The sequence below is a fragment of the Polyodon spathula genome, chromosome 26 (genome assembly GCF_017654505.1).
Source record: "Polyodon spathula isolate WHYD16114869_AA chromosome 26, ASM1765450v1, whole genome shotgun sequence".
NCBI lineage: Eukaryota > Metazoa > Chordata > Actinopteri > Acipenseriformes > Polyodontidae > Polyodon > Polyodon spathula.
Window position 1 is genome coordinate 12,200,501 of NC_054559.1, and position 24,068 is coordinate 12,224,568.

Below are 24,068 nucleotides of genomic sequence, written 5' to 3' on the forward strand. Positions count from 1 at the left end.
TATCATTATGAATTCTTAATCAGTTCAGTTCTTCTATGCACATCTTTGATGTGTCTGTGATATGCTTGTTAGGTGTATGTGTATCTTATCACATCTATTTAAAGTTTTAATATGCCACTTATTCTTCTCCAGCAGCCTTGGCAAATGCGTATTAAGTCCCATCACAAAGATCCTTATCAGAGTGCTTATTAGAGGCATGGCTTTGCATGGTTTGAATTCTGATCAAACTTTAAATACACTTAGAATATTCAGCGTGTCACAGGATTCTAAATCAGACAGCAATTTACATTCCAAATATGCAGAACTAAATCCTCCGAGAGCAGATGAAATAGGAAAGACACAAACCACTACAAGAACATTTTACAGGGGAGCAATAACAAAGAGTGATGTATCTGATTGATGCCTGATGCACTGGTTGCCACTGCCTGTGTGGGACTGTTCTGTTGACTTGAGCAAATCGCTGAGATGAAGGTGTCAGACTTTATCAGGATCAGAACTATTCCTTTCCCACCCAGCAGAACTTTCCATACTTTCCATGCCTGTCTGTGTGTAACATATTTCAAAGTGCCAGCGGCCTGTACTGGAGTAATAAGGTTTCTTTTCAACTCAGCGTGAGATTGAATTACCTTCATCTCCCCACCTTATTGTCTCTAACAAGTCTACTTCACAGGCCCAGCTCCTTGCACTGCTCTTGACGTGCTTACTGACCTCCTCTTCACTGACGCACACATGATGAAGCCCAGAATTTAGAACCTGCTGCTGCACATGCAAGTATTGTACTGTACAGAGGGGGGAAGGAAGAAAGACAGGATGTGAGGAAGGCAGAAAAAAGTGAGTGGTACAGAACGTCAATGCAATATTTTTTTTTATTTCAGGAGTATGAGAGAGAGTGATATTATAAAGCGAGAATTTTTTCCCTGTGGTTCAGCCCTGCCTTGTGTTTGGGGCAATGTTAGCCCTATTAATTAAAAGACAAACTTGATTCGATAGCACTTGCTTGTGCACTCTGGAGACTCAAGTGCGTATTAAGATTCTGAAGATCAGCGCTTGAGTACGGACAGCAAGCTTTTACTGCTACATAGTATAGTTGTACTCTCATTTTCTAATTAACACTGAATGGCAAAGCGGTAAAGTACATTCTCTCGTACTTCCGAAACTGCAGCGTCTGTGTGACAAACAAAGGTTATCAAACATGCTCAAAATGTATTTTACATACAAATAGAGACAGAAACCAAACCAATGCTGCATGCCCTCAAAATTGCAAACATGGCAAGTCTATGTCATTAAATTCACATTTGCCATTGGAGATTGAGCCCGCCCAAGCTTGCAAGCGTATATGCGTAACAAACTAGTGCAAATGGAAAGGCAGCACATCAATAAAATATTCCTTGCAGTATCTATTTACAGGGGCTAATAGCTGCCTTAGTTACAAAACCTCACTGTCTAAAAAATGCCAACAAAAAACATGTCACTAACATAAGACACAATATAGGATTCCACATACTCCCACAATATACATTTGATACGAAGGCATACCGGATTCCAGTGTGAAAAAGCCAAATGTGTTTTTAGCCATGAATCCCATTTACGTTGCCAACACATAGATACCAGTTAAACAATAACAACACAACAATGCAGGGCAGCTTTAAAACTATAAAAGCTTAATGAGGTAGGCCCTTGTATCCTGAATATGTGTAGTCAGTCAAACTGTTCCATCAAACAATCAAAATGACTGCCCATGAAAAAAAGCATTTTAGTGTATTTAATTAATTTGTGTCTTTCCAAGCCATTGAATATATTGATTATCAATATATTGCATAATCCCAGATTCTATTGATTTTGTCAAAACTGTTATTTTATTGGAATTCTCTATTTTTCCAATAGTCAACCATAAGTTCAAATTCTGTGTAACCTGATCATTTCAATGGCAATTGTTTTTATTTGGGGGGGGGGGGGGGTTGATCAATGTTTAACACACCGTATTAGCATAGGTGCCTATTTGTAGTAAGGGTTTTACAGTACAGTTCAAACACTCAACAGAATTGACCAAACATTAGGTAATACATTATTAAGCAAGTCATTTTCCATCACAGAAATAACAGCATTGTGAAATGGAAAACTAAACTATCATGGCAAGTGTCTGCAGGAATAATTCACCGTTTCAGTGACGAGACCTCAGCTGTCAGTTTTGTAAGCCGGGCAAGTCACCAGTTACACAGATTGCAACCGACAGGATATTATGTCCATGGTGAAAGCCCTTGCCTGCTTGCAAACTGCAGGTGGTATGAAATCTCATAGTAGGTACCTGCATCAGTGGATTAGTGCAGCATGATATAGCACCAGATCGATGAACACAAACACTAACATGATAAAATCTTCCTCATACAAGTTAATCATTGTGTTCTGGATGTCTCATTGTTAGAGACCTGGAATTCTTTTCAAAACGTCGATTGGTTGATTTCTCCTGCATGACTTATACTATCACAATCGAGATCGTGAATGTGTGAACACTACAATGGTGCTCTGCTGTATTGCATCATTAGACAGCCAGTTAGTCATGGAATTGTGACTTTGATCTTTTTAATTGTGTGCTTTTAAATCAGTCCGGTGCAACACCAAACTCTAACCACTGCGCTAGTCAAACCCCACCACCTTCCACACTGCCATCTAGCACCCTGCCCAGCTCTGCTCCTTGTCCTGTGTCAGCGCAGCAGAACCTACTAAGCCTCTCCAGGGAGTTACAAGATGCCTACTGATACTGACTGACTCCCAGATTAGCAGGGCTAAGACTGGTCTCTTTCTATGTTAGTACTCTAAAGAGGGTCGATCTGTAGGAAATCCAGATCAGCTCTAATATTAACTCTGTCCTCCAAGAGCTCTGTTGGGAAACTGCCGAGCAGTGAACAGCAAGTACTGTTCAGAAGGAGCCAAGCAGGGGTCAGCTTGCCGGTGACAACAGCTTCACACACGACATTAACAGTATTGAACCTCTGTGGTCGGACACGCTTCCCTACAGAGCAATTTAAACGGTTTGCAGTCACAGCCAATCAATGATGTCCTGGATGCCCATGGTGGCCCATTTTAATACAAGCTTGATTAGCCATAGTGTATTGGTAACAAGCTCAGGGGTGTCTTAAAGTCATAGCAAAACCATGCTATGCAAAGGAAGCCTTATTTCCATTACTGAAACGGTGGTGTTTTTAATACAGCTGCCTGATTTTTCACTGTATACTTAATTGTCTTCATGTGAATAAGTGAGTCAATAAATCACCCCTGAGGGAAAGCCCAGCTGGGCTAACACCTAGTTAAAATGTAGCGACTATTAAATCGGATACTGTTTAGAGCATTAAAATAGACCTTGTGGTCCAATAGATAAGAATGCGAATGTAATTCTATTAGTTACACAATAACAGCACTCATCAAGGCACAAATACATGTTTGTTGCTCCCAGTAAAATACCTAGTGAAAAAGATGCAGCTGCAAGGAGGATGCATAATGCACCCCCATGTAAATAGTGTGTCACTCTTGTCAAAGCCCCCGTTCTTGACATAGCCTGCCACACCCAATGGAGGTGACAAGTATGGATCTGGTATTTTCTACAGCGCTGACTGCCACATCGTTCATTCGGTTAGTCAGTTCATTTCACACAATCAATCACGCACATGTCCAAAAAATTTATATATATATATTTTTTAGTTTTTTTCCCATAAATCTATCAGAATAAGTCTATTCAATTGATCTACATGGCTGTTGATCTAAGAAAAGCTGTCATTTATATCATTAAAATAGCAGACACTTCACATATTTTTACAAACAGGTTCGCCGTAAAGAGACTCCCATGGACTGTTCAATGACTGATTTCCATTACAATGGTATTTTAATTATCTGTATGGCGGTATCATTTAGATCAGCCACTGCTTAGATCAACTGAAAACACCCTAGAGACAAACGATTTAAAAATATTTTTCCTTCTATGGGCTGAGGCAGTGAGGAAGCCTATAAATCTCCCAGCCCAGCCAAGTGGCAGTCAGCACTACAAAGTGGTGCAGTGTGGAGAATGGAGATTACAAATAATAACAATCAACGAGCAAGCAGGAATAATCATTTATTGAAACGTGGGAAAAGCTTTTACGTAGTGTGTCACACATACCCAGGGGGAGAATAAAATAAACTCTGGACCTTCAAAAAGTAATTCTGATAGAACGGATTACAGAAAAAAACAATAACTGGATTAAAAATGCCATGACAGCTAATCTCGACGGACCGAACGATTATTAACAAAATCCTACTCCTATCAAGTCTGGTGCTGTTTATTTCAGCTTTGAAGAAAAGCTTGCTTTTTTCTTCTTTATTTTGTATTATTGCCTTTCTGGCATTACAAAAAAGAATTTTAATATTAAATTACTGCCAGCACTGTTACAGTATTATGCCTTTTTACCGTTTAAGGAACTGTAGAAAAAAGCAGTATCAAAAATACAAGCATTTTTTTTTTTCTGGACAATATCACACTGCCTCTTCCCAGTTCCTTGACCCTAACCACTAGACCACACTGCCTCCGAGACCTGCCTCCTTGTAGACAGGGCTGCAATCAGTCTACTTCCCAGTTCCCCCTCTCAGGTAAATCTCCTGGTCCGCTGTATCACTTACTTATAAACCCTCCTAGCAGTAAAGTTCATTCTGCCTTCAACAAACACAGCATCAAAACGTCAAGTCTATCTCCTCTGGTGAAGGAGAGTAAAATTGTGACTAGACACTTTTTCCTTTTAAATGCAAAACAGAGGGATTTGGAAAATGGCACCTTTTCATGAGAGAAGTTCTAGCGTTGCTCTTGCAAAAGCTTCACGCAACATCCATCTCCTGCCCTTCGTTCTTTGCCTGCAGCCCTTCCAAACACTCTGCTTTTAGTGACTGACAGCACTGAGGGGCTGTATGAGTTTTGTCAATGATTTACATTTGCAAAAACTTTCCCTTCTCTTGCAATGGTCAATGACAAAAAAAAAGACTTTAGCTACTTTGTTAAAGAAGTCGAAATTTGAATTATATACGGTTATTTTAATGGTCTCTTGTACAGAAGTTTCTTAAAAAAAAAAAATGTTGTTTTAGGAGCCAGTAAAGCTGCCCATTTATACAGTTACACCCATTTGAAACATTTGGTCAAACTATCAATACATTTTGCTATGTGCCTGTCAGTCAAAGGGGCAGAAATAAACAGTGTGTGAAAAATGTGAGACTACCACATCTAAACAGTGAAAGATTTACTGACTTTGAAAGGTGGGATTGAAAAATTCTGCAAATCACCCCATCCCCCTGTATATCTGTCCACAGGGTAGGCACAGCACTGACAGATTTAGTCCCTGTGTTCTTGTGAAGAGGGACAGACTGCCAGCTCTGTGCACCACAGCCCTTGGCCTGTCACGCACAGGGCAGCAGGGTGATTAATTTCTTGTTGATTTGTTGCATTTTATTTGTCGCTGTCTAAGCAGAGAAGACAGAGAACCTGGGTGGTAGAGTTTCACAGATAAACAGCTCACTTGCAATCCTGTTATCACTTTTCATTCTGTCAGCACTACATTTCTTACAAGAAAAAAAAAAAGGAAAGACAATGTCGCTAACTATCCGGAAAAAAAAAAAAAAAAAAAAGTTTCCAACTGAAAACTTTTTTGGATCCTCCTCCCTTGCCAGAACCAGTGTTGGCACACTGTCACGAATCCATTAATGGACTATGATTAAACTGCTGTGATTATGCCAGCAGCCTAAAAGCTTTGTTCTTTGTCATGAGGAAACCTGTTAAGTAGAAGGTCCATTATAGGGGAATCTAACATCTGCCACACTGCGCAGATCTTCACTATCAGACTGTGGGTACCATATTAGTCCCAAAAAAAATAAAAATAAAATGTACCTATGTCAGAGTATAAGCAGTGAATGGCTGAAGACAACATAATAAATTGTGATTGTTGATTAACATTTTAAAAAGTAAACCATACTGAAGTCTTGCAGGTGAATTCTAAGTGATTTGCATTTTTTTACTCTGTCTTCATCTCTACTGAAACATGGGCTTATCCCACCTATAGAAGAATGCCACAGACGTAGACAGTTTGAAGTCATGTATGAGTTTATAGCTGAACGCTTGGAATAAAAAGGTGCAAATTCAAATACTCAACCTGTTCTGTTTATTTACTCTACCTAAAAAATGTAAGCGTGACACACAAGCTTCTCCACTGTATCCCAATGGCCATGGGGTTACAAATCCCACCATAGGGAATTACAAAGAAATGGCTCTTTTTCCATTAAATAGTTAACTTTTTGACTACACTTTCACTAGTTTATCTGTCTTCAGTCAGCTTGATGCGCCTGGTTCCCTGGAGTTTACGATGGAGGATATCTCAATTTAACATTCCTTCAGACTGCTGCACCTCCTCACTCGGAAACCCATTGCCGGTATCTCCTTGAAATTGGGCAGAGTTGTTATCGCCATGGCAATAAAACAGCAGAACTGATAAAAGGAACAGTAAGTGACCCTGTGAGGTGCTGCGAACATTCCAGTGAATTACACACTCCATTATACACCGGCATAGTGCACTGCCAGCATACACTACATTGCAAGAACATGCCACTCTTAGCAGTATGCAGCACACTCCATCTGCCTCTATTAAAAATAGAGCCCACAGGAGAGCATATCAGATTTGAAGAAATTGTTGTTTCAGTTTTCTGATGGAAGCCAAACTCAACCTATTTCAATATAATGACGATGCGGCAAGTGCAATTTTTATATGTAATTTGTAACTGCTTTATAATAGAATGCATTATAATGCAAACATTGTAATTATATCAGGTAACAAGGCCATTGCTATACAATTACATTGTAATTACATGGCTACCCATGATCTGCAACCAATTAGAGTCGAATGTTTTTTTTTTTTTCACTTTTTGTTTTAGTAATTCTTCCCCAGCATGCTCAGTGAGAACAGTTTCCGATTGAGTCTCAGACAGCCAAAGATCCATACTGTGATCAGGAACTCGCGCCAGTCCCCCCTGGTACTTTACCTTGTTTCCAATGGCCTTCTTGGGTGGGAAGTTGAAGGTGTTGACCTGTGGGAATCGGGATCGCAGCCTGTGATGCAGTGTCCGGAAATCCGTGTAGCGCCGATACACGTTCCACTCATTATCCAGGATCCGGATATACACCTAGAGACCAAGGACAAGAAGATGAGAAAGTTACTGATCGCTCCAGAACAGTGTCGTGAATGTCGCACTTTTTTATGCAGAAGACTGACTTAACAAAAAATAAATAAAAAGGTAAAGCTTTGTGAGTAGGCCTGGATAAGACTATATTGTTTGAGAGCCCATCCCTCCTGACCGGAGGTCTCTGGATGCGGAGAGTCGAGGGATCCATCAACACTGACAGCGAGACTCTTATCAAGAATGCCAGAGAACAATCTGTCACATGGCTTTCTGAAACATCCTGGTGACAAACCGGCGAAGACAAGTGCACTCTGCCTACCTGGACACTGGTGACAGTGTCTGTCCATCTACAGAAATTCACTGAGGTGACAAAATTAAACCTGTATTGCACAGGGCTGCTCTACTCTGTAATCAAAATGTAAATTGGAGTAAAGCATTTTTATAAATGCTGCAATTTTTCGCCACACACAAAAATAGGGTTGAAAAACAAAGAGTGAAAGGAGGAAGACGATAGAGTGTGAAAAAAGAGGAAAGGAAGAATGGGGGGAAAGCCTGAGAGGAATGGGGGAAAGAGTAGAGATGGGGAAACAGAACAAGTGCAGGGAGTGAGGGTTCAAAAAAAAAAAAAAGAACAAAACAAGGATGGATACTGGTAAGTAAAAAAAAAAAAAAAGAAAACAGGTTGAAAAAGGAAGAGAAAACGAGAGGTGCAGAGAGAAAGCGGTTCGATTGTCATGGCTAAGTTCTTGCTGTCACCGTGATCAGGGCTATCCGTCGAGCAGCAGTTTGATTAAACGTATTTTTCGAAATTTCGTCATCACATTAACACTAGAGTACGCCCACTGAGATAAGAAAAGGCATTTTCACACAAAGCTCCACTGGCACAGCTCAAATGTTTTGGTCAATTTAATCAGTATGTCACCTGACAAACAGCCTTAATTGAGAGACAAAGCAAGACCACACTGAGGAAAGAACACAAAATGAGACAGACAGTGATTTTTGTGGTGATATGGAAAAACCTATTTCCATGGTCATAAAGTACTGTCATTAGTAGCAGATTCCATGTTTGAATAGCTCAGATACAGAAAACAAAGAAACGCCTGCCATAATACTATCAATAGGATGCAACAGGACCATAATGAGCAGTCAGGATAGTACAGACGTGTGACCATTTATTTAGGATTGCTCAGTCTAATCCTTCAGGGAAGCTGGGGTGTCTGAAGCAAAGTCTGCTTTTGTTGGATAGGAAAGCACCTGCCCAAAGCTTCAACTGTCCAACTAATCATCTGTCAAAGCCTCTATGAAATACATAGCTTGTATTTATTACAGAATATATGCCACAACATAACAAGCCCATCAGTTATGTGAAGGGCAACCCATTTACAGAAGAATACATAACATATACTGCAGTGATTCTGATGTCTGTCCATCCGCTGTAAAACACGGTGCTCTCCAGGCAGCAGGGGGCGCTCTATGGTAAACAGAGGAGTGCCTGGGGGGCAGCAGGGGATAAAAACAGATGAAAGATTTAAACGGCACAATAAAAACAAGAAAAAATACCGTAACCGTGTGATAAGAGTTTGACCCACAGTCCCTGGTGAGGGAGAATGTGATTTCAGCGCAGGCTTGCTGAATTGTTTTGACAGCTGTACAGCTTTAGTGTGATTGGCATTTCACACATGAATATGAGACTTTCATTCTTAATTAGCATTGCTTTCTGGGACATTAATTTCACTGTAATTTCAAACATTGACAGCTGCTTCCGAAGTGCAGGCAGCGATGCAGTCAAAGTAACCCTTTCCCTGTAGAAGAAATCATTCTTAGATCCTCAATACTGAGCTTTGCATAATTAATTCAATGGCTCTCTGATCCCCATTACCACAGTATTGGATTTCCTGCCTCAAGTCTCATCGTAATGTGTTCTCTACACTGTACTGAATTTGCTGGCTCTAAGATTCCCAGCACTGAGTTCTCAAATGCTCTATTGAGTTTGCTGACTTTAGATCCCAAGCACTGAGGTTTCATACACCGTACTGAATTTTCTGGATCTCAGTGTGTTTACACTTGATTATTAACACATCTAAATTCAATCAGCTTTAAAGATTTGTCAGCCCTTAACACAAGACTAAGTCTTTTGCATTTAATTTAATAAACCAACAAACAAAATTAAACAGCCCAATTCCTGCTGCGTTATATTGTTTTCCGGTTTTAAACAAAACTATTCCAAGCTTTCAGCTAGAAATACACACAAGTAATAAGAAACAACAGGGAGAAGGCATGGCGAGTGTGATGTCAAACAAGGAGATAATGGAGCATTAGTGAAAGGGCTAGATTTCATAAGGAGATGGAGAGCAGGCTGACGAATGAATCCCCCGCTTTCAGAGAAGTACAGTCGCCACCGCTTAGAATGGGAGTGTTTGCGTTAACGTGATTCACCCACAGTAAGCGATGGACAGTATAAACTCCCACACAATAACGGGACATTCAAAATGTCCCCCAATCACCACTACAGTAAACAAAAGAAACAAGCATGTATGCGGTTAAATCTTTATTAAGACACTCATTACACTAATAAAAAAAGATAAAACCTATGAATGTAATAAAAAGGGCAAAAAAGTAATGCAAGTGCAGAAATGTACAGTACAGGTCGGCTACATTACTGCAGATTGTTTCCAGCGAAGAACTCTGATACGCAACCGGGCGAACTTTTTTGGATGGCAAACTTTCAGCGTTTTCTAAAAAATCCCAATTCAGCTCTATATCCAGATGCTGCTCCATAGCACGCCGAAGTCTTACAAGCGCAGCGCGCACGCTTACATCATCATGTCTGTTTCAAAACACAGCGTCGTGGTTGCTAAGGTGACGCAGTTGAGAATTCTTACTCCGACATCCCCTCTGGTGTTGTCAGAGTTTCCGTTGTGGTTGTATTTGTCAGCACTCTCCTCCACCACTACAGAAACCCCAGCTTTTTTGCAGCAACGTTGCATTGTTTGCTGACTGACAGCGTTCGAAGCATGCTTTAGCGAACGCACAGCATCTAACAGAGACATCTGATTTACACTGATTTTTCGTGCTGACGCTGATCACTTTCCTCTTGACAGCCACGCTTGCCGACACTGTGTACAGAGATTAAATAACCAAGGTACAGTACAGGGGCAATCGCTCAGTAACAAGGTGCAAACAGCAAGGTGCAAATGAGCGATCCATCAAGCTTTTACTACAGTAAAGTGCTGCCTTTTGTACTGAAATATATGTGAATGGCAAGGTAATGTGAAAGCGGCAGATTGGTGGATTAGTAAGAGCAATTACTAGAGTAAAGCAGTGCCGCATAAACAGAGTAAAAATACAGCATGCTTAACACGGTATAAATGATGCCTTTGCTGAAATCAATGGGAATGGCAAACAGCAAACGCTATCTGTCCTATATAAATGGCTGCCCGAAACAACCCTGTACGGTGTAAGTAGTGAATACTGTAGCAGATTAAAAGGATCAAAGATGTATCTAACTGCATACAATTGGCTTCATTATATCAGACCAAAATTAAGTAAAAGTTGATAAGAAAACCTACATCTTTACATTGTTGAGGCTTTGATGTTCACTTTCTAAAAGTAAGCCAAAAACAAATCCCATTGATTGACAACATGTACCACTCTTTTCCACTGCACAACCTCTTATTACAGGAATTTCAGGGATGGGAATAAATGACAGTTGTTTAATCCACTCCTGGTTCTACTGTGAGTTTAATAAGACACACCGGAGCTTGTTCCTTAATCACCATAGCTACAAGCTCATAATAAAACCTGGAATTGGTGAAACTGTTGTGCAACAGCAGTCTTCCTGCCATCCCTGAATTACACAATTCAGAAACCTTTACAGGTTCCACAGTGGAAATTTTCCATGGTGAAAATAAATAGGTTGTACTTCCAGGGGTGAATTACTAATTTATTAGTATGAAAAATGAGTAGCCAACTTTTCAGCAAAGCGGTAAACAACAATTCCACAGGTTCAATTCATGATTAGCATGAACACAGGATATATTACATTGTCTTCGCCCCTGTACCAAGACAACTTTTTATAGAGATTCATATCTGCACTTGAAATACTGCTCTTGGATGTGTACTGTATTTAATGGAACATCACCACAGGTCATGTTCCTGCTGGACAGTTACACATGACAAACTGAAAAGAGTCCCCGTCCCCCGTCCCCCCCCAATTAAAATATTAAAATAAGCACAGCAGTATATCAGCTCACGAGATGGATAATTAAGGCAAATAACAGCACATCAGTCACACTTCAATAATAGACAAGCAGCAGGGGGGTTAAGTGATGGGAGCTGTGTGCCTGCTGTGTGCATGTTTGGGCGACTGCCTGCATCACATGCACCTTGGTACGCTATGTGTGGACTTTGTCTTTGGGCAGACATCAAGGCTAAAAATATGAATATTTTGTTTATTTTTATTTTCATTATTTCAAAGTATTTTCCATTTACACATAAATGACGTGCACATTAATACATGTCATACAGAAGCGGCAGCACGCCAATAAAGAGCTTCTCATGATGGCTTTTCTGATTGATTACAGAGATTCCCTGGATTTTACGGTTTAAATGAGCCAAGTAATGTCAGATTTCAAAGTATCTTTACCACACAGCATAGCTTGTTTCATTGGATTTTTCCCTGTTGTATTGAGGTCTACCAGCTTACCAGCTGTTTCAATTATTATTTTTTTCAGGGCAATGAAATATGTTCAGGGTCACAGAAAGCTTTTCTCTGCCGAGAGCATTGGTCTTGCTTTGAAACGTGGACGCTTTGCATGAGATTGGCACCTAGGCATACAATTCCAGAGCTCCTTCAAGAAATTTCAACTCAGAATGATGAGGAGATGGGCCTTTGGCTGATTTAAGACAGTAAAAACCTTTTCTCTTTGAATGTCTTTTATACAGAGTGATGTTCTCCTTCAGAAACTGGTAATCTGCATCTTACAAGTGCTGGAAACTTTTCAGAGTTTCTCAGATCTCAAAGGATTTTTTTTTATTTTTTACTGAGGAGCTTTCAAATAGTTAAGTGGAATATATTCGGATTCAATACACACATCTCTGCGGAGTAAAAAATAAACCGATGTGTCCAGAGTCAAACTGCTCCAGGATTCACAATTCCAGCATTAAAGCACATACATTATGTCTTTTTTAATTTTTTTTACCAAGCCTGTAAGATTGCCTTACTACTGAAAAGAAATTGACGTGGATCACAGGGGTATCCATATTCTTTCACGTTCACTGTGCTGGCTGCATGATATATACCACCATGCTTCCAACCCCCCCCACCCCCTTTTGTAAAAACATTAATTAAACTGGGCCCTAACTGTTGCTTGCAGGCAACCATGTTGCTCCATATTGACAGGTCTTACAAAAAGCATAGTACAGGGATAAAATAATTAGAAAGACTGTTCTTCCTGCAAGCTATTAACCTTCTCTGTCTCCCAGGTCTGTACATGAATGGAAATAATGCACCAGATCATCTGCATTCACTGGAAGTAGAGTACACAGATTGCTCAAGAATAAACAAATATAGGCATGACGGCATTGTTGCAAACAAGAAAAGATTACAGCAGTCATTCCATCTGCAAAAACAAAGTTATCAACATGAGACTGACAGCAGGCTCTGCGGGACCATGGGGTTTCTGAAGAATGGAAATCTGGACAAAGGATGCAAGGCTGCTCTAAAGCAAGGCAAGGGTAGAGCCTCGTGTGAACAATGTTTATGCAATTATGAGAAGTCTGGGTACATACTGAAGCTGGTGGTACGTATTAAATTCTAAAGCAGTATGTACCATTAATGAAAGAAACTTCAGAAGACAAAGGACTTCTAGTAAGTTAATATAAGAAGAGGTTTATGTGGGCAAGAGGACGTTAAAATTCATAATAATAATATGTACAAGGTTAACAATTCTGGCATGCTGATCACTGGCAAGGGGTACATACATTTATTATATTCTCAGCACCAGCAAACTATTTTCATTCAGATGTTTAGTGGAAAAAAAAAAAAAAACTACAAGATTAAAAATGTAAATACAAAAATAGAATAATTCTTCAATGATAATTAATATAATTACAACTGAACGCCTGAACATATGCTTGGGTTATTTAAATGGAAATACACAGATTTATCAACGTGCCAGTGGAAGGGGTCAAAGAACAAAAAATGAGTTCCCAAGCGGTTTCCCTTCACAAAGGAATGCAAAACTCAAATGTTAACTCACTGAAACAAGTCATTAGTCACGATGGATGCTATGTTCAACAACAGGCCCAAAAGCTACCTGATCTTTTCCCTTCCTGGGTGAAGGACAGGTCAGACCTTTACAAGGAGACGGAAGATTTCACTGTTTCGCTGTTAACACATAATACATCATGAAAGAAAAAAAAATCTAATTAAAAATGTCTGCAGAAGCAGAGCATAATATACAGCTACTAGATAACCTGTCAAGTACCCAGTTACTAAAATACTATTTTTTCATTCAGAGCCCCATGGCAAAGGGATTGAAACCAATTTGCCATCTGTGCTTTTAACCCTGTGGCTCGCAGCTCAGCCTAAAGCAGAGGAAACCTATACAACAACAAAGATGGCCCCTGCCAACCAACTCTGTTCATCTGTGCTGTTACAGCATGCCGGCTGTGACTTTAACCAGCGCTGCCGTGCTAAAACACTAACAATCAGGAACAGGAACCTGTGCTGGATTACCAATACTTCACAAATCACTAATCCTTATTTACACAGATAGATTGCTTTGGCCTTTTTCCAAATTCCACGGGACACACAGAGAAGGCAATCAGGCTAGCCCGAGGTAGACCTGTGGCAAGGGAGCCATGACGTGGTCACAAAGGCCTTGAAACATCTGCTTTAATTAATGGCAATTCATTTCATCACCTTGTTTTTTTTTTTTTTTTCAGCAAGGACAAAAACTGGCCTAAGAAAAACAAATCTATCTATCCATCTATCCATCCATCCATCTATATATGCCTATATATTGTGCCTATAGAAAGTCTACACTTTCAAAATGTTCATCTTTTGCTGCCTATAGCCTGGAATTATCTACACATCTGACCCCACAACAAAGTGAAAAAAATATTCTGGAAATTTGTAGAAAATGAATTAAAAATAAAACTGAAATAGCTTGGTTAGATAAGTGTCCACCCCCTTGTAATAGCAATCCTAAATTAACTGAGGTGTAATCAATCGCCTTCAAAATCGCACACCAAGTTAAGTGGCCTCCACCAGTATTAAATTGTAGTGATTCACATGATTTCAAGATAAATTCAGCAGTTCCTGTAGATTCTCTCTGCTTGGTAGTGCATTTCAAAGCAAAGACTCAACCATGAGCACCAAGAAGCTTTCAAAAGAACTCTGGGACAAAGTTGTTGAAAGGCACAGATCAGGGGATGGGTATAAAAAAATATCAAAGGCCTTGAATATCCCTTGGAGCACGGTCAAGACGATTATTAAGAAGGCACTACCAAGACCCTGCTTAGATCAGGCTGTCCCTCCAAACTGGATGAACGAGCAAGAAGGAGACCTAGCAGAGAAGCTACCAAAAGGCCAAAGGCAACTTTGCAAAAGCTACAAACTTTTACGGCCAAGACTGGTCAAAGTGTGCATGTGACAACAATATCCCAAGCACTCCACAAATCTGACCTGTATTTTACTCAAGAAAGCCCATCTTGAATCCCTTTTGAAGTAATCAAAAAAACACTCAGGCGATTCTGTAGCCATGTGGCAAAAAGTTTTGTGGTCTAACGAAACTAAATGCAACTTTTTGGCCTAAATGCAAAGTGTTATGTTTGGCGCAAACCCAACACAGCGCACCCCCCCAAAGAACACCATCTCTACTGTAAAGCACGGTGGTGGCAGCATCATGTTATTGGGATGTTTCTCATCAGCAGGGACTGGGGCACTTGTTAGGATAGAAGAGAAAATGAATGAAGAAAAAAGTACAGAAAAGTCCTTGAGGAAAACCTGCTGCCTTCTGCAAGAAAGATGAAACTGGGACAGAAGTTCACCTTTCAGCATGATAATGACCCAAAGCACACAGCCAAAGCTACACTGCAGTGGCTAAGGAACAAAAAGGTAAAATGTCCTTGAGTGGCCCAGTCAGAGCCCCGACCTAAATCCAATCAAAAAGATTTCTGTCCATCAACACTCCAAGGAACTTGACAGAGCTTGGACAGTTCTGAAAAGAAGAATGGTCAAATATTGCAAAATCTAGATGTGCAAAGTGGACCTATCCCAACAGACTCACAGCTGTAATTGCTGCCAAAGGTGCTTTCACCAAGTATTAACTCAGGGGGGTGGAGACTTATCCAATTATGATCTTTCAGTTTTGTATTTAATATATAATCTTTTTCTCAATAAAACCTTTTTCCCCCTTAAGTGTGGGGTATGGTGTGTAGATAAGTGGAAAAAAAATCCTCATTTAAATGCATGAAACTCTGAGGCACTGACACAACAAAATGTGAAAAAAGTTCAACGGGGACTTTCTATAGGCACTGTGTGTGTGTGTGTGTGTGTGTATATTTACCCACCCCCGTGGCGCCCATTGCACAACTGGCAGCTAATCCCAGCTGCCTCTTCCTGGACTCAGACAGCTGGTACAGAACAAGAGCAAGTCAACTGTGTGTATAAAGGGGGATCCAGAGGGTCCAGCACTGCCAGTCCCACGACTCCAAATGCCAATACCACTTCCAATTGGGGGTTTAATGGGCACCCCTGAACAGAAGCCCAGGGGTTAGCTTGGGGGTTCCATAACAAGGTTTTGAAGGGGTATGTTTATTATTTGACCATTCTCAATAGAAGTGTGCAAACCTGTGCTTAAATGTATTTTTCTTGTTGTGTTATTCCTGCTGCTGGCCTTGACCCTCCAGCTACCTTTCTACAGACCAGCTAACCAAGCAAACATTATTGTTACTGCAGAATTGTAAACAAGGATAGGATCAAAACCAATTTAAGTAAACAAATAAACATGCTCTGACTCACTTTGTCTGAAGTGCAAAAAGGGATCCTCAAAACATCCAAAATATACAGCAGGTGTTGTATGCTGCAGTCAAATGTAATTACAGTGAGGTGAATAATAAGTTGAGCCCCGCTCAGCTACCGTTAATTAACAGCCCTGTCACTGAAGTTTTGAATATTTTGTGATACATCCTGGCCAGTGTGCAATCTGTTTGCCTGCAGACTTTAAATTAAATGCTGCATTGCCAAGTGAGATGCGAACACACATCTATTGTCTCAATTCCAGCCCTTCCCTAATTGAGCATGGCAGGTAGACATTTTCAAGATTTCAAAAGTCACAATATAATAATGTTTAATCAATGCCCAAAATCAATTGTAATAAACGATACGAGCTGTGAATAAATGCAATAAAAAAATGCACCTTGATTAAAGTGCTTGAAGGATTTAATGGATATATGAATGAATAATACCCCTAATTGAACTGTGTAAATGTTTTCACAAGGAGAGTAATGGCATTGCATGCTCCTAAAAAGACTTGCTCCACAATAAAAAAAGTGACATATGTATACAGCATTGTACAGTATAAACCCTAATAAAAGTTTACCATAGTAAATTTACAGTGATTTTATTACTATTTGTTTATTTATCCAAGGCAACTTACACAGACTAGGGTGTGTGAATTATGCATCAGCTGCAGAGTCACTTACAACAACGTCTCGCTCGAAAGACGAAGCACAAGAAGGTTAAGTGATTTGCCGGGATCTGAACCAGGGACCTCCTAGTTACAAGCCCTTTTCTTTAACCACTGGACCACACAAATTTTGCTCTTTACAAGGTTTTTCCTATGAATCATATCTGTTTTGCTTTACCATGCTTCACTACGCTTCGTTATGCTTTTACCATGTTATACTGCATTACACTTTGTTAAGGAGAGCCACAGAAATGCACCAACTCCTTTTCAAGGTTGTTTACAAGGATGGAGGATTGAAGACTACAGATCTGTAGTTATATTCTTGCTGTACCATGTCTGGTGGCGTCTACAGGATAATGGGAGATTGATGTTGGTTATTGAAATACTGCTGATAGTCAATTATGAAGACATATTGTAAATCAAATATCCTGATAGATATATAGCTCAATACAGTGCACTGTGGAAAAATAACATGATGAACAAATTAGCTGAAGGAGATTTCGAAGTCAATACCTGGATAAAGATCCTGCAGCTATGAACACTAATTTCACTCAGTCTGGGCGGGGTACAGTGTCTAGTCTTATTATAACAATATGTGGTCTTTCGTTCTTAATAACCATTACTAAAGTCTCCCAATGATGGTATTATTGAAGCAAACAAATATTACATTTGTTGGAACATAAATGTCACTGCCATCATCATACCCAAAAGGATTAAACATCATGACCAAAAGATGGTACACTGCAACCCCTCTACTAACATCACACTGGGAGTTGAGCTGACCTCAGACCTGCTAGTTTTCCTATCAAGCATTTACCAGGACTAACCTCGTCACGAAACCGTTAAAAACTTAGATTTCAGGCCCAGTCATCATAAGGTGATCCTACAAGCCTAGTTATATTGCTCTGCAGCAACACCACTACATTCCCCACAGCTGCAGAGGATACTGTCTTTAGAATTACCCTTTTTACCACAAATTAACCACAGTAAACACTGCAAGATAAAATGACCCTGGAAATTTATTAGAAGGAAGAGCAGTGACTGTTCTGAAGTCTGTATTATTTACTGCAAAAACATTCAAATCACTGAAATTACACCAGACCAGATGTGGGTCAATCATACAAAACCATTTCGCACAGAGTGTGAACAATCAATTTGTATGAATGTGTCAACGTGTTGAAATACAGTGGCTGGCGACCTTTGGTGACAAGCATTAATACTGTAAAGAAGCGGCAAAGTAGGTGGACGAGAGCAGGCATTGAGCAACAAAAGGACACATTTTGAGAAATGTTGCTGGAGATTTGCACCATCACTGTCCTGATTTCTATGCAACACTGATGGTTGCTACTGAAGATCATAGAACAAAGTCTGAAAACAGAAGGCAGGGGGATACCCTGTTATTGGGAGTCTCTCCAGCGCTGCAATCCCCTGTGTGTTTAAATCTCCCTGCAGACCTTTTCATCCTCAGGACTGAACCCCCTGTTCCCTTCTCTCTCTCGGCTTTACAGACTCAGCGTTCTCCCAGGGGCCTGCCAGCATCCGCTGGGTCTTTCTGCTCTGGCAAATATATACGTCTGCTACAACCCAGCTTCCCTCGCGCTGTGTCTGCAGCCTGATAAGACTTTATCAAACTGACCGCACATAATGGCCTCTCACCTGGTGCTGTTGGCGCTTTCGTTCAGTTAGGAATGGAGTAAAATGCTCTACATACAGAATTACCCTCTTGGTAAGATGAATGGGAGTAGGATTAAGCAATATACATCAAAGAAATTGCCCTGGCAAAGTTATGCTGTAACTGAGTCAACAATCAAGCTGCAGTGATATAGGCCTGGTCCTCAAGGGGCATTATACATTTTCAACCAGCCAAGACCTTCATTTTCAACTGAAATCTTTCCTTTCCATTACCCATAAATGGAAGTGCTTTATAAATGGAAGGTTGCCTGTGTTATAACGTTTATAAAACAGCCTGCTTTTATCTTATCTGGAGTTACATGGAGGTATCTGTCACAAGGTAAAATGCTAATTGTAAAACATATTCACTGACTGTGGTTTGTCCATTGGGTTATTAACCAGGTGCTTATTTTTTTTTTTTTTTCTTTTTGTGCATACTGACCCATTTTGCCTTGCGCTCATAAACGTACACAGTGAAAAATGCTTTAAAGCTCTTCTTTCAAACAGCCAGTCGAGTTTAAACACAGAAAATAGGGAATCTATTATTTAAACAGGCACTTTTAACACACTTGCACCCCCTGCTGAGGGGTTAAAGGAGAGCCGAAAGTACTTAAACGCTCGTGAAAGCTTTTTAAATGAGAGGCCAGTTCCCGGGGGAGGGAAGTCCAAGAGGATGAGATTGATTTACGGTGCGCCGAGCAAATGCAAAAAACACGCCAGGGTGGTTCCTGTAAGAGTGATAGCCTGCTGGGGATACCAGTGAAGCAAGCAATGATGGCAGCAGCCCCCTTTAACTGCACTAGGAGGCAGTGTTTTGAATCAGTGCGCTCCAGAGCACTGTAAACTAATACTGTAGTGTGGAAGTCAGGTTACAGTTAATTTTTGTTTGTTGCGATGTCATTTTCAACAAAGCTGCCACTACTGTCAGTGTATTCTCAATGGGAAAAAAAAAATCATAATGCAAATAATCATAACGTTTTTTTATTTGATATTTGGTTGCCATAGCTGTTCAGAACATAGTCCCCAGTGGATCTTTAAAGAATATATTGCTTGGAGTGCTTTTCTTCCCACTAAGTAGTTTAATAATGCTCCAATATTGAGTTTAATAATCTTTTCCCTATATATTTCTCATTCGTTTTCAGCTGCATTCATTGTATCATTGTGAGCATGTAAGAAAATTATTTGCCCAGGCACTATATTGCCTCATTCCGATCACTCCCCATGCTGGGTCATGCTGTAATATAATATACAGCAGGAGGAGCAAAGGGATCTGAAAGGTCAAATGTCTGTCTATTTTATATTAGGGTATATCAGGGAACATTATGTTACACAAGAGCTGTTACTGCACCTCCTTCAGCTTTTTAACAATATCAGTAAGTAATGACAGTCAGACATGCAAGATCTGACTAATTATCCTAAATTAAATACTTGAAATGAGTAAATGCACTTCTATAATAGCAGTTTACATTAGTGTTTCTAATTAGACAGCAAAATCACTGGGCTGCTGAAATAGTATGCTGTCCTTTAAATCGGCAAAAACTATTTTTAATTAAACTACTTAAAACCAGTACAAAGGCTGGCATGCCATTTACTCAATATAAATGAAGGCAGGACAATACCTAACCTTGAGTGACACCTACCGCACTTGTTGCTCTATTCTCTGCTCCCCAGCACTTTCACCTTGCACCTCACTAAGCAGTAACCATTCCCAGCTCTGCTAACCCTAATCATAAGCACTGAAACAACCCATTCTCACCCATCCAGCAGTGTCACCCTTCACATGCTTAATATCATTACACATGACCCCAGATACTTCACTCTCAATTCTCCAGCACAGACACTGATCTGTCCCCAAGAAGAACTGGAACACTTCTATAAATACTTTCTTAGCTCTCCAGCACAGTCACCCTGCATGTCAACAATTAATGAGACATCCATTCCAAACTCTCCAGCACCATCGCCACCAACACTAACACAGTCAGCTCTCCAATGAGCTGTAAAACACTCCCTTCGCAGATTATTAAAATTGAAAAATAGCAGGGAGAACTGAATTGAGTAGTTTAAAAGACAAAGGCTCCAGGCTTCACTGATTACCAAACAGTATTAAATTGACATAAACTGAATTCCTGATGAGGTATTTTTTACCAACAGCAGGCATATTTGACAAAAAACATCAAGTAACTTTTTTCTTCCAGAGAATTATACCTAACTTGCGGAAGAAGAAGCCAGGAGGGAATAGAAGTGACAGGATGCATGATCTGTGCATGTCATTTGGTGCTCTGCCCAGCTAAGCTACTCTTGCCAAAACCAAGAGAGACTGTGATCCATCGCACGACCCTGCCAGGGAACAGGATTACAGGGCAGATTATTATTCATATATTTCTATTTGTCTCGGTAAACACTGGAGAATGAATAAATAAAGCAGTCAAATCATTTGGCTTTGTCAATTTGGATTCAAAATAAGTAAATACAGAAGTATGAACTTGAGGAATCTCAAAAATCAATGTCATTAAATTGCAATTTAAGTGACTGTACGTGTACAGTCAAGGGATTTCATATCTGTGTCTGAGAGCTAAACCAGAGAACTCAACCTTTCAAACATTTGCTGAATGGTAGTGTTAAAGCTGTAGTTCTGTTATAAATAATTTTTCAGTTTCAAAATCTGGCAGACTGGCATCCAAAAGACACAGGTAGCTTCGCATTAACCAACCTGAGCTCTAGCCTTCCAAAATACTTACAACAATTACAGCCACTGAGTGATACCATACAATATGCAAAATCCCATTTCAAGAAACTGTGGTTACAATCTATTTCCAACAGTTGATTAGCAGCAGTACCAAAAAACAAAAAGGTAAATGTTAAAAGGGGCAATGATCATGCACGTTTGCTAGTTCACAGAAATGAGGTTTGCAGATTCAGAGCATCGCTTCTTCACTCCAGTGTAACCCCTAGGTCCAAATACAGCACGTCACTCATGCATGGTGCAGTCTTCCAGTAATGTGTAGCACAACACCAGTAGACATCTGCAGCTGTCCCATGCCAGCCTGAATACAGAGAGATCCTCGTCAATTGCCACATAGCGTTTTCTTAAAAAAGTCAAGGATATCCATAACACTGGTGGCAGCCAGCTAGGCAGTCATGTTTCCTGTGATCAGGAAAAGCTAGAGTTTAACAGAGGCCTCCTGCTTCACTCTTTCCTCAAGCAACAGTACAGCGAACCTGGCAGCTCTCTATCCTCATTCTCTTAAATTGCAGCAAAATAAATTACACAGCCTTTAACCCTCTTATTATAGTCAAAATATCAGGATGTCTCTCATGTTTCGGGTTCTGTTGGTGTAATTTCAAACAAATGTACAGCTCTCTACAGCTTTATCATCAGGTATCAGGCACTGCCAGATTCTCTCAAACTTATTACACAACAAATATGACCATCTGCAAATTAGCAAAAAGATCAAAATTTATTTTTTTATTATTATTATTATTTTAACAAAGAGTTTGTAACTTTCGGTTCTGTGTTGCCTCTGGGGTCTCGGAATCAATAAACCAAGGCAGGTGGGAACAGCACACTGAGTGAAGTCCACCTTCTGAACAGTGGCAATGCCAGCTAAAAACACCACCTATTGGGAGAGGGCATCTGGCGCTGTTAATATCCCCTCCAAGAACTCTCAATAATTTCCTGTTGCTTATTTTCTATTTATAAGTTCGTAACCTCAACCAAGGAAATTTTATAAAATATTATTGGGGAAGAAAAAAAATTACATTTAAAAGGTCAACAGAAACCAGTGTCGGGTTAAAAAGACCCAAAACATAATAGGAGAGTTATGTGACCTGCATTATTTTGAAATCCAATTTTCTAGAGCTAACATAAGGTTGGATTTTTGCTTTTACAGAGGGTTGTTCTGTCTGGGGGTTTATAATAGAAAAATAATAGAAACCAAGTTGGCCTTTTTTTTTTTTTTTTTTTTTTATTCAAATTTAAATAAATAATAAAAAAAATTCTGTATTGAGATTCATTTGAATCATCTCAGTTACTATGGTAACCATTTGCCTATTGTGAAATTGGTGGCATTGCAATAGAACTTCTTACTTGCATGAATGAAGCATTTTTCCAAGCTTCTACTACTTCCAATCTAGCAAAAAGCTACAGAAAACAGGGAACACAAACTGAAGATTTTTTTCTTTTCATTTAAAAAAAATAAATAGATTTAGGATTACAAAAGAATGCCACGGATAGACTTGGGCCCCTGCAACTTGCAAACAATGGCCATCTTGGAATCCGGGTTAGTGCAGGCTGATCAATGTGTTAATTATAAGACTTTCAGATAATTTAATTCCTTTGATATAGAAAAGTCAGTGACGATGTGACCTTTCAACTACAGTGTAGTACAAAGTTGAAAGGTCACTGCATCACTGGAACGAGAGAGTGGCCAGCCACAGGGCATGCTATAAAGCAGAGTATAGAGATGAAGGGCATAACCTCACATGGGAGCGAGGCTTGAATATGCATCCCTAACTGTTCTTTAAAAAGCGAAAAGCATTGGGAGCAGGGCAATTATAGTAGAATAAAAGATTTGCTCCCTGAGGAGGAACCCAATGGTTGGTACTAGACAAGCAAAGCAGATAATATAGCGTTCATTATTATTGGTAATTAAACTTTAGAACGGAATGATGCAGATTGTATATTGTACTCTGATTGATCAATGTTAAGTTCTTTTTCCTAAAAATTGAAGTTAGCTTATCTAAACTCTGCAAAAACGGTATTGATCTAGGTTACCTAAAGGGAGGCTGAAGCAGAAATAAACCGTGGTAAACTATTAGAGAGGGCTTGCTGTTTACACAGATTCTCATCTACTGCATTTACTATCTTAAGACTGGTCTGTATCCTCTTGGATCTCAATATTCTACATGTGTGTGGAATACACTGCGCAAAGGCTAATCGCTAATGGAACAAAATCAGACATTCACAAAAATTTATGTATTTTAAAAGCTTTCAGCTTTCCATCATAGTATATGAGGAACAGAGAAACATTCTGCAATTTCGCACAGATGCATATTTAATATACATCTTATCGCAGACCGGCATTGCTGAAATTGGATGCATTATTATAATTTTTTTTTTTTTTTTTTTTATCATTTCACATTATAAAATGTACTTTGGTCAACTGTGATGTGAAAAGATGCTTATAAAAAAATATAAGTTATTTTGTCGCATCGCTGATAATAATACTGGTTGAGTATTAATAGATTGTCCACAGGCATTGAACAGAATACAACTTATTTCATTAGCTTCTGCCTTTTTATCAAATCAATCTATTTTATATAGTGCCTTTCATAGTGGACCACCATCACAAAGCGCTTTACAAGATGCAGTAACAACAAGATCCATGTGTACAATAATGTCAGGCAAACAAATACAAAAACAGTGATGAGTTTGCTGGTCTTGAGTGCCTAGAAGCAAAACAAACTTACCCATCCAACAATGCCCTTCAAATTCACTTTTAACAGTGCTTCAAGTCTTAA

General features: G+C 39.6%; 1 protein-coding gene across 1 annotated transcript in view; it reads right to left on the reverse strand.

The window, feature by feature from the left end:
* Positions 1 to 24,068, reverse strand: part of snx29 (sorting nexin 29) — a 111,076-nt gene that overhangs the window by 23,976 nt on the left and 63,032 nt on the right. Inside the window, exon 19 of the mRNA XM_041229152.1 lies at positions 7,045 to 7,185. Within this exon, the coding sequence (XP_041085086.1) occupies positions 7,045 to 7,185 (141 nt within the window). The remainder of the gene's footprint in view (positions 1 to 7,044; positions 7,186 to 24,068) is intronic.